The 12,500-nt window shown below is 38.8% G+C and overlaps 1 protein-coding gene across 2 annotated transcripts in view; it reads right to left on the reverse strand.

Annotated features, from left to right (window-relative positions):
* Positions 1 to 12,500, reverse strand: part of STK32B (serine/threonine kinase 32B) — a 157,318-nt gene that overhangs the window by 61,707 nt on the left and 83,111 nt on the right. For both annotated transcript variants that reach the window (XM_031504578.2, XM_077782762.1), the window contains one exon: positions 9,816 to 9,989. In XM_031504578.2, the coding sequence (XP_031360438.1) occupies positions 9,816 to 9,989 (174 nt within the window). The remainder of the gene's footprint in view (positions 1 to 9,815; positions 9,990 to 12,500) is intronic.

A 12,500-nucleotide genomic window follows, 5' to 3' on the forward strand; every position in this document is an offset into this window, starting at 1 on the left:
GCAAATATTAAACAATAATGACAGGATAAAAGACAGTTTGCTGGAAATGTACTTCCTTAAGTACATACTCATAATTCTTAGTTTCAGCAGCAGAGTTACTCTGGGACTCAGGGAAATAAGCTGGTACTTTAATTAGTGTTAACTCTCTTTACATATGTAAGTGCATGTGTTTGCATTGGGGTGCATCTGTAAAGCATTTCTGTGGCTTAGGAGATTTGTAGAAGACAGCTGAAGGAGCACCACCAGGGGAAAATTCTCCAGCATCTCAAATTAAGAGGCAAGCTGTGACTCTCTGTGGGTTTTAAAGGCAGAATTCTAGATAACTAATACATTTAATTAGCATAAAAGCTGAGAAATGCAGCATCCTGGCAATAGCTTTTCCACTCAGCAAGTCTTGTTAAGTGACTCTATTAGTAATTGTTACTGATTATTGAAAATACATCCATTATTTTTTATTGGATTTCATTCAAAATGGACCTCTGACACACATTGAGTAGTCCTGATCTGGTATTTATAATGAAGATCATATCTTAATTATTGTAGCAACTTGGGGGAGAAACATAGGAAATATAAAACTGCATTTCCCCACATCATCAGCTTTTCTAGAAATACACAGAGAGGTGGATCTTTTTGTCAGTGTATTAATTTTTACCTGCAGAGCTCTGAGCAGAGGTTTTCACAGCTGGTAAATAAAGCTGTTTGACCCTACAATGACAAAGGCAGACATACTCCAAACCATTGAGCCTTCAGTAAATCTTAACCCACTGAATGGGAATTCCCACACAGCCACCAAGCCCCTATTTCCTGTTTCCCCTGTTACTGCAGCCCTCTGTTCACTCCCTCTGCTTCTTCCTAACTTTGGCTTTTAGAGCCTGAGTCTTTCCATAGCAGTTTTCTCTTGCCCACTTCTACATCACACTCTGCACCCCCTGGGCTTTTCCTCAGCCACCCTAGCTCCCCTCTGGACATCTCTGCCCCACTTGATATAGGTAGATGTCCTTGTTTTGGTGCCCTCAAGTCCATTTTCTTACCATCAATGTCTCTATTTCCCTACTGTCTATCCAAAGAGTAGATGCCCAAAATATTTGCAATCTAGACTCAGCCTGATAGCAAAGACAGTATCTGAGTATAAAAAGAGGGCCCACAGTTTTATCATAAAATCTTCACATTTATCTTCTAATATATCTGTGTCCATAATTAAAACCCCAAACCTAAAAAAATGTGACATGTACACTAAGAATATCACTGAAATAAAATTTGAGACTCTAAAGTGAATAGACACAGGATAGTCACTCTGAAAGGCCAAAAAAGAGAGATGTTCCAGTTTTGTATTGTGTTTGTCTTGGGCTAGAAAGGAACTCCTCTGCATGCAGAACACTACAAAAATTTCACATTTATAACAAAATGAAGAGCTAAATGTCTGAATTAAAATGGGTAGCCACTGGATAGAGGCTATTCCTCATTATTACTAGTCAGACTGTAGAGATGATTTTGATCCTCACTATAAAGAATGACCCAATTAATTTAAAACCAATTTAATAAATTTTGGTTTATTGCATGTACACTGCCTACCAAGTGCTCTTCCTACCTTGCAAGGTCCCAGTTTGGCATAGTATTTTAATGTCTTTCCCCACTGACAGTATTTCTTCATGTGCAAGAGCATCACAGCTGCTAAATTGCAGGTTTGCCTTGTCTCCTCTACTGCAAGAAAGCACACACTGCATTATCGCAGGAAATTCCCCTGGGATCAATGTAAGCTGTGTATGCACATGTTGGGAGAAGCAGAGGATCATCAGTAGCACTGTCTGTCATACAACATCAAAGCTTTGAGCTGCTGTGCTTTGTCCTCTCTAAAAACCATCCAAGGGAGTTGGGACAGGATTTTACAGAGAATATAAGAATGTTTGAAAATAACCTTGAGGAAATGTTGTGAGGAGCATCCAAGGAGCGGTAGATAGAAACAATGCAAGGGAAAAATGTTGAAAAAGCAATTTCAGCAGAACAAAACTGATGGCAATTTTTATCTTAATTGCAGTCCATGCTCACAATATAATTTATTTTTAAAGAAGAAACTGTCAGGTGATTGCAATTACAACTCTCACTCTTTCTCATCTCTCAGTATATCTGTGAAGTCAAAAGTTGCACAAAGGAGACCACATCTCACCTGAAATATCAAAGCTGTACTGAAAGCTGTACTGAATGCATTTCCAAGGCATGGAGAAAGCTAAATTGCAATATCCATTAATGAAATATATTTTGCCATATCATGAACAGTTCACTCAATATCTGAGATACCTGAGACAACTACTGCAGACATGAAGAAATCAAATAAAAGTGCACTTTTTTTTAAAGTCTTTTTTATTTTTCCATCTATTACATTGTAATGAAATCTCCAGGGAAATGATAGAATACTTTATGTATGTGTTGCTCATCCAAACTAAAAATATGTTGCCACCACTGAAGCAGAAACAGGAGAAAGAAACCATTGTCCATATGTTGCTCTTAGTTCATACTTTGCTTAGCATGAAATTTACGGTCTTTTTCCATATTACCTTTTCCATCTACATACTTTAATCAAAGATTTTAAATTTCTTCACTGACAGCAAACAAGAAAGATTCAAGCACACTGCCTGCAAATCTGCCATTTCAGTGGAGAGAACATGCCTGCTCAGAGTCATGGTGGTGTGAAATTTCCAAGATACAGAGGTATCAGAATATTTATAACACTAACACTAAAGCTTTGGAGAAAAAGGGATTAATGTTGTATTGTATATGGTTAGGTCTTGTTCTCTCTTCTGCTAGTTGGGACTTCACATCATTGCTCATTTGATCTCTCTGGATCAGCCTTTCATCCACTTTCAGATGCATGGAGGGGCTGGGGTAGGAGGTCGAAGGCCAAAAACCAGGGTGAGCCAGGCAGTGTCATATAAGACAGGGGATACTGTTATGCTTCTGTAGGAAGAGTGCCTAATCATTTTAACTACTTAGTAAAAATAATTTGCATGTAGTTATTAATACTTTTGATTATTATATTTTGCATAACAGTACCAACATGCTATTAATATGGTCTTTGCTGGCATAAATCAGCTGGGAGCAGACACCCATACTAAGGTCACTTGATGCTTTAAAGCAACACCAAACATTTTTTAATGGATTTCTGTGAAAGAAAGGTATCTCTTATAACTCGCCACAAAGAAACTAGCAATATGCTAAAGCAGAAGACTGGTATTAATCAGATCAGATTTGTGGGTGGAGACCTGAGATAATCTTGAATATAAAGCTCTGCTGTAGTTTTTCAGCATTTTCTGCTTCAGTGTCTGGATGTCTAAAAATGATTCATGATTGAAATTTCAATACTGAGAAGTGGGGGAAGGAAGAAAGGAAGGAAGGAAACAAAGCATTAAATTTTATTACTCATCAATGGGATGCTAAATTATGGAGATGAGAGATATGTAACATTTTAATACATGTCATGACCCCTAAAACCTGCTTTTCCTAAAAGGTTATGTAAAGGGATTATTGAAGAAAACCAGGAAGAGAAAAGCAGGAACGTGGACAGGTGATGGCAGCTGATTTACATGGGAGTGCAACCAGTGTTTGTGTTTGTGGTGTACACAGCACAGTAGCTGGTTTTCTTATTGATTGCTTCTCTGTTTAAAAACTGAGACCTAGACAAGTGTAGATATGATCTAGACACAAAGGAATGTATGACAAATTTAGAAGAAGGACTTATTAATTCTTCTAGAAAGAATTTCAAACAATATTATCTAAATAATAATTTTTTACACTGGTTTAAAGGTTTCCCCCACTTCCTTCCCCCACTTCATTGTCATTTAGCCGCAACCAACAGGAAAACCATGAGAAATCTCTAAAATCACAATGCCATCACTAGGGCATGGTGGACTTCTACATGTCTAGGTCATATCTACCCTTGCCTGGATGTCTGATTTTAAACAGAGACTCAATCAATTAGAAACCCACCTATTGTGCTGTGTATGCCACAAACACACATTTAAGATGGACTTGATTTAGGTTACCTTTAGCCACTATTTTTGTTACCTAATGCAAGATGGTCAGCAAAGCTGGCTATAGGTCACATGGTCCATCTCCCACTATTGACCAGACATGTAAATTCTAAATTATCTAGGGCTCCTGAGATGAGTTTTCCTTGGCTAAACAAAGTATTTCATATAAGCACATTCCTACAATGTTACAGTAATGAGATAGGGAAGATGAAAGAAAGGGACAAGAGGTGACTTCATCTACTCACTTGAAAACTGTAAGGAAAAGGCAATTCCCTGCTGGCTTCAGTGAAGGTGTCTCAGCCATGGGGAATAGAAGGAGTGAGGGTGTGATGGGCACCTTCTGGTATCTCACCTCAGTGAGGAAGGGAGAGCACACAGGCCCACAATAAACAATTGCATCTGTGCCAGTGGAAGGAACTGGAGCACCTGATGGGACATCATGAACCTTGGAGTGCTCCCTGTGTCTCTTCCCAATACAGTCTGGTTTACTTTATTTGTAGTTTATATACTCTGTATATGGAATTCTCAGTATATTTCCATATCAGCTTCGTTTATTAGCAGTATCTTATCTGGTATATCAAATAACTTTTTCTGTAGCAAAACAGAAGTAAAATTAATTTGTTCTTGTGGGGAGAGAACTCTGTTCAGAAGTTGAAAGGCTTGATCTCTGTGTATTTGTATCTTGTGGTATCTAATTTTTGTTAAGTGCATGACTGAAATTTAAATACTCTTTGTGCCTAGAATTTATGAATCACTTTCTTTTTTCATCTTTGCCGGCTCATAAGCATTCAGCAGGTGTTCAGAGCTTTATGGTTTGCATGGTGCTTCTTTTTTGACTGGTTTTGATTTACTTCTCTTATGTAGCTCATTGCTCAGTTCCTGTAATTTTTCCTCTGAATAATGTGGGCTAGCACTTGTTTATAGAACATAATACAATGCCATAGAAGAGACATGGAAACACACACTAAGAAAATTCAGTGGATGAGGCTCTTGATCTGCTATGATCTTTCATACTGCTTATGAACTGTAGCTGTATGATGGTTATATTTTCCCTAGTTCATCTACTTCAGACCCTACTACATTTTTTCTTCATCTACTCACACTTTCCAGAAAGGAAAAGACTATTAGTATGAGCAGAAATCTGTAAAGAACTGTGTTTCATTTAGTATATCCAGCTAAATCTCAGTTTGGCACTATTCTGCCTGTGACACCTGTGAAAATCTAGGGGTAAATTTTCAATCTCCAAGAAATTTTCAAAACTATTTACTGCTTACATACTAAATGGAAAATGTTATGAAGGGCACCCTTTTAAGTAGAGTTTGTTCTTTTGCTGTATGTTGTCACAAGTGAGACAAGGAAGACCCATTTTAAACATGTCTAATCATTTCACCAGACTGTCCAACAGCTTGGCAGACTCAATGATAATGAACAGGTCCAGTTCTGAACACAGAGTAACTCTTGTCTAGCTGGTAGCAGCAAAACAACCTCACCCTGCAGTGGATCATCTGGCAGAGGAAAATGCAATGCTCAATTTGCTACCATTTTCCATTAGCTTTGGCCCACCCTGCACTGCTATTGAGTTACTCAGAGCTGGAATAACTCCTGGTGCTATTCCCCATTGGAAGCAGAACTTGGAGGAATGGAAAACAGACTGGTGATCACACAACACAGACCTACCAAGCCAAGCTGATTCCAGTCATATTGTGCTCAAAAAAAAAATTATGTTGCTTATATATGTACACATACACACATGAACAGTTTTGCATTAAATAAACCCTACTAAAATAAAAGTGTCCTGGGCACACTGATCAAACAGCTAGTCCAGTATCCTAAATTTGTGCTGGAAGGTTACTGCAATTTCCATTCCAGACATCTGCCTACACCCAGCCTCCTCTCTAAACAGATGAAAACCAATGGAGCTAGATGATGATGAAAACTTGTGAGGGCAATGCAGTTAACACTTGCCCCTTAGAAAGAGAAAATGTGATTTTTTTTCAGCATGAGCATGTTACCAGGGCAGCAGCCATAGCCTTGCAGGGCCAGCACTGCTCTGAGCCAAGGCTGTAGCTGCAAGGGCATCCTGGAAGGGACAACATTGGAGCTACTGCCGGAAGAACTCACTGAATGGAAACAGGCAGTCTGCTTTGGTGAGGAGGCAGGTGGTTTTATTGAAATGTATGAACAGTAACATTTGTGAAAGGAGGAGATTGAGTTACTCATGGCTGAAATAAGTTTATTCAGCCTTTGATGAGAAAACTTTTGTCCAATACATTATTCACTGGCATTATACAACCAGTTCTAGAAGGAATGTGTTTAGTCATACCATCTTGAAATGGCAGAATTCCGGATTTGATCCAACATTTGAGAATATTTGAGATGATGTATGCTGTAAGAAGCCTTTCTGGGTGTACTGGGATCCAAGGGTCTATAAGAAATGCCTCCCATCCAGCTATAAAATAATACTTTGTTCATGTGAGAAATGTGGAAAAAATATAATTGCAGCAAGGCTGTGAGAAAATAAGGGGTTTTGGTGTAACTTTTACCTGTGACCAGCAATCTCAGTATTAAGTTAGCTGTTGTATAAGTGAAAAATTTACTCAGAAAAGTCTTCAAGTAATAGATTGAAACTTAGATATTTTCTTTTTAAAGTTTTTATAATTCTGGATGAGCATCCATGCAAATGCAAACATTTACAATAGAGCTGCAAGACACAGAGAAGCATTCATTATTTTACCATAATAAATAAATCCACTATCACAGAATTATGCATGACAAATATAGATTTTTTACACATGGATGTATTAATAAAAATTGCAAGTTCCATAAATACACCAGAACAGTAGTGGGTTTTACTCTATTTATGGCTAAACTTGTCCCTGCAGTAAGAATAGTCCTATTGCTGAAATGATTGCCACATTCAACATACACACTACTGATCACATCAACAAACACAGAGGCATTGCAAGGCATCTCCAAGGGGAATGGGCAGAGTACTGATCTCTGCACTTCTGCATCCATTCACACGTGCCTGGGAATTCCTGTCCCTTCAGCACTGTCTCCTTTTCTAGCAAACTCCTGGGGCCACAGGTTAACCTAGAAAAGCCCACTCTGTCATGTTGCTGGGTGCAATAGTAATGGAAACCTGAACACATTGCATACACAACGGTATTTTAGGAGGAATTAAACTCCTGATTCACACCCCATATATTCAGCTCTTCATGATACTGCAGTTTGGTAAATCATCAGATTTATCAGTCTGAACTCAGTCTGATAAATCGTTCAACTATTCTTTGTAGCCAGGACAACATAGAGGAGATGTTGTCTCTCAGAGGCTCTCTCAATGACTCTCTGACTTACTAACGTTTGTTTTCCTCTTTGCTGACAACACATTAATTTTAAAATGAAAGATCTAATACAGTTTTATTCACATCTAATACATATGAATGCTGACTGGAAGCACTTGGTAACAATGATATTGCTGAGGCCTGCTACCACAGGGTATAAACACCTAGCAGATCACTGATTTCATCTCCAAATGAGATGGTGTATTTGCAATAATAAAGAAATGACTAGATGTGTCCTCACCGTGCATCACTGCTGGCTCTTCTCCTGCACCAAATTAAGTCAGCACTGTGCTCTTGATGCCAGACATGCTACAGAGATTTAAGGCAGCTGGAGACCCATCCCGCAGACTGCTGCTCCAGGTGTTGGTGAGACAGAAGGCTGAATGTTCTGGGTCTCACCTGGCTAAATAACATGCCCATGGGTGTGTGGATCATTTGGGATTTTGCTGTAACTGGTGAGAAGATGGGAGGCAAAAGACTCCTCATGCCACTGTTGTGTCATTTGGGCAGTGAGCAGTGAAGAGGGACAGACAGATCTCAGAACAGCCAGCTTCAAAATAAACACCTCTTCCATAACACAGCAGAGTCCTGAACCCAATCCCTAGACAAAATTCCTAGCTAACCAGTCAGTGACATTCACCACAGGCTGAGAGAACACTATTTTTCCCAATCTCTTTCTGTCAAACCTTTTGGTGCAGAGTGAAAATAAAATCCAAACCCCAGAACTTACTCCCAAATGGAGCCAACAACCAGCTCTGGTTGGCCATGGCTTCCCCCACCTCAGTGCAAATCAGCAAGTGTTGAACTACTATGACTCAAAAAAAGTCAAGTGTTCACTTGATTGAGTAATACAAAGGAGATCAAAGTGTCAAGCCTGTTTCATAGTGGGACCATGACATGGCAGACATTGTCACAAAAAGCTATAAACAACCACAATGACTTCAATCCAGTCCTTCATTCTTTCAAGACATCTGTCACCTTTCTCAGACTTTTATGTGATATCTTTTTAAGCCACAGACTTCTAGCAAAATACAAGTTTTGATTGCAAAGTGGATTATCTCATGGATATTTTGCCAGCCTATTTGCATAAAAGATCTCATCAGTTTGTTTTCCACCAAGAACAATCCTTAAGGCATTAGAAACAAAGGTCAGCTATAATTCTGAGCTCCATTTTTCAAATACTCACTGAAAAAATAAAATTTAAGCAAAATGCATGGAAATATATTAAAATAGTAACAGTGTACTAAAGAATTTTCTTGCAATATTTTCATGTTTTATTATATTTGGAGTTCTAACTGCAAGCAGAGCAAATTTGCAATGTTTGCTGGAATTTTGTCTTGCACAGTTTCAGTAACATGAAATGCATCTCTACTCAGATAGATTTCATGCTGACCATTCCTCCTCTGAAAGTCAGACCATACTTTTTATTGCCTCTTTACTGCAAAATCATGAGGCAGCTCTGGCAAATGGATGAGGTGAAAACTCTCCATTAACATATTTGACAGAATTTGTTTATACTGGACTTTGGGAGATCTATGGCATGGCTTAGATTAGTTTGGTCTCTGAAAGTTGCATCTAGATTTTGCATACACAAAGTTGTATTTTTGCATTCATACCACTCTAAATCAGAAAAGATAACCATGAATTTAGCCTAAAAATGAGTAAAAGAAAGTTCAAGCCCATAATTTTATAATTTCATAGCTACTATATTGACATAAAAATAGAAGTTATCCCTTCTGCTTCAGTTAAATGCCAAAATGTTTAAGGAAAACAGACCCTGATTCCTGACACATTTTTCAAAATGAATACTATCTTTGCTTCTGTATGGCAGAAAACCTAACAGATTGCTGTAATATAGAAAGTACCAAAAGGATGCAGCATCTATCATTGTTCCAATTGATTTTCACTATTATTCCTACTTCCCCACCTCTCTTCCTCCTGACCTTTGTGCAGATGCTGCCAGTAAACAAATTATTCTCAGCTTTAGGTTCTATAACTGTTCCCTGACCTTATTGTGAGAAGTTCTGGTACTGGATTACAACATTTCTATAAATGCTCCCTGATGTTGTTGTGGGAAGCTCTGGTACTGAATTACAACATTTTTGTGTTCAGTAACATTGGGGCACTGGAGAATTAAAAATAAATTAAAAGTAATCAGGATGCTATTATGGGTTGTATTTAATGTTTGAAGACCATCGTGAAAAATGTACATATGAGATCAGAAATAGAAAAGGGCAGTATGAGAAGGATAAGAGGCTACTGAATGGCTGTGGACTGAAAGAAAGCACTTAGAAAGAAAACCTTTCGGACTCAAATTCCACTCTTGAATAGCAATGGGAACTTTACACGGGTCTTGAATAAACAGAACTATAAAATCAGATATATTATAAAGTTCCTCTGCCCTGCCAAAAGCAAGCAGGTCAGTCCTCAAATGAAATTCACTCACCTGTGAATGATGTGGTATCTCTGCAAATAATCCAAGGAAAGTGCCAGCTCACAAATGTACAGTTTCACAGTTCCCTCATTGAAGTGCACGTTCTGCTGCAAATGGTAACGCAGGTCACCTCCAAGCAAGAGATCAACCACCATGAACATGTCTTCTTCATCTTGAAAGGAATACCTGGAAGAAAGAGTTAGAGCTGAGATCTCAGGGCAGACGATGTAGTCACAGCTCTGCCTTGGGGTGGGGTGGCTCTCATTAAGGAGATCCTGGTAAGTCCCTGATTTGCTCATGCACAGAAAGGCATTCTCACTGCTGAGATCCAGTCCTGCAAACAGGCTTCGATTGTGGTGGGACTCTGAATGTTTAAGTGTCATGCTTTAACCCCAGTGACAGCTAAGTACCATGCAGATGCTCTCTCACTCCTCTTTTCCCCAGAGAGTTGGGAGGTAAGTCAGGAAAAAGTAAAAAGTTGTAGGTTAAGATAAGAATAGTTTAGTAATCGAAAAAAAAGGTAAGTATAATAATAGTACTAATGATAAGACCAGTAATAATTGTAATGAAAAGGAGAGAAAGAAGTAAAACCCAAGAAGAATAAATGATGCACAGCACCAGTGCTCACCACCCCCTGATCGATGTCAAGCCTGCCCCCCAGCTGCAATCAGCCCTTCCCTTCCAAATCCCCCAGTTTATATGAGCATGATACTTTATGGTGTAGAATATCCCTCTGGACAGTTTGGATCAGCTGTCCCAGCTGTGCTCCCTCCCAGCTCCTTGTGCAGCTCCTCACTGGCAGACACGAGCCACTGAAAAGTCCCTGATGTAGGGTGAGCACTACTGAGCAGCCAGAACATCAGAGTGTTATCAACATTATTCCCATCCCAAATCCAAAACACAGAGCTGTTCTAGTAAGAAGAAAACTAATTTATCCCAACTGAAAACAGAACAGGAAGGCAAGCAGAGCTTGAGCTACATCCGTACTCCTGTCTTATTTTAAACATGGATTAACACCTGAATGTTGATAAAACTGAATTTAAAATGCCTTTAAGATTTTTACATTCTTAAATAACCGTATACTCATTCAGGTGACAAAATAGCTTACAAAGTAGTACCAATAAAATGAAAGGCCTTGAAGCACACTTGGTATTTACACACATACAACTCTTGTTCAGTGCTTATGGAAAGTATCCTGGCAGCATTGAGAGCTGCTGTCTCAGGGGTATTTTCAGGATTCAATAAATATACACAATGTTCTATTAGCTGAGTATTTTTTACAGCTTGCAGCGTAGGTCCAAATTCAATAGGGACTAAAACTGCAATTTTACTGCCTAACAATGCATGTTTTTTTCAGTCAGCAACCTATATCTTGTAAAATGACAGAGTCTTCATGGTTACTGACTGTATTCTTCTGGACCCTTTCCCAGAACTGCCTGCTGAGCACTCTGAGGACCAAATTTTGATGTGATTTAAACCCTGTAAATCCAAAGGTGTAGCCAGTCAATGTACAGTATAAATATACACATATATAGTGTTTGGGCAAGCAGGAATTTCCATGTGTTTCTACTTACCTTGGCTATGCTGCCATTTTTTGTGGTCTGAGTGAACCAATAGAAACTCTCTGGATTTTGTTTCTAAATGCAACTGTATAAGATACAGTTTTCCCAAATGGGGAATGGTAAATACCTTATTTCTCATGTGAAATCGCTATTTTCTTAGAAATTGTTTTAGAATTAATTTTGATGTGAAGTTATATTATCTTATACCAGATATACATGGGCTACTGAGAGGTGATCCACAATGATAGTGCTTCTTCCAGCACCTTTCCTCCCATGAGGTGTGTAATACATGTTGGCTACAGATGTGATTCTGTTCTCCTGAGCTATAAAATTTATGCCAAGAAAATGAAAAAGTGAGGGCTTCCAGAAAATCTGTGCACACCCTCCTTCCAGAGGCAGAAAGGTCTATATTAGATTATTTTAATTGACAGTTACGTAGAGTTTCACTTTCATTCCCAGGCTTGCACTTACTAAAATGAGGCACTGCTTAGAGGTTGTCACAGATGGTTCATTCTGAATTTTATGCTTGTTATTCTTTCTGAACACAGTTCTAAGAAGTGACTTTCTCTCATATTCTGCTCCTCTGTTGCATTTCCGTGTGACTGCCAAATGCCAGGAGGGGAAAGTCATTTTATTTGCATTAAGCTTACTTCTCAATAAGTCAAATCTCTGAAACAAAATGGCAAAGTAGGTGGCACATGGCGTCTGCTCACCTCTAGAGAGGCAGAATTTTGTAACACACAAACATATAAACAGGATAACAAAACAGAAGGCTTCAAATATATTCAAACTTCTCCATTACTCCATTACTGAGCCTGGAGCAATTGCAGAAACAAAGCTTAAATGTGTAGTTGCATTTAAGATTTTTTTTCTTTTTTGACACTGTTATTTTAGGTGAAGAAATTACAGCACTGAATGGTGGTAAAATCATCATCATAGAATGGTTTTGGTTGGAAGGTGTCTTAAAAATCATCTGCTTCCAACCCCCCTGCCATGTGTAGGGACACCTTGCACACATTAGACCAGGTTGCTCACAGCCCATCCAACCTGGCCTTGAACACTTCCAAGGACAGGGCAGCCAGAGTTGCTCTGGGCAACCTGCTCCAGTGCCTCGCCATCCTCTGAAAAGTGTTAA

The sequence above is a fragment of the Lonchura striata genome, chromosome 4 (genome assembly GCF_046129695.1).
Source record: "Lonchura striata isolate bLonStr1 chromosome 4, bLonStr1.mat, whole genome shotgun sequence".
Classification (NCBI taxonomy): domain Eukaryota; kingdom Metazoa; phylum Chordata; class Aves; order Passeriformes; family Estrildidae; genus Lonchura; species Lonchura striata.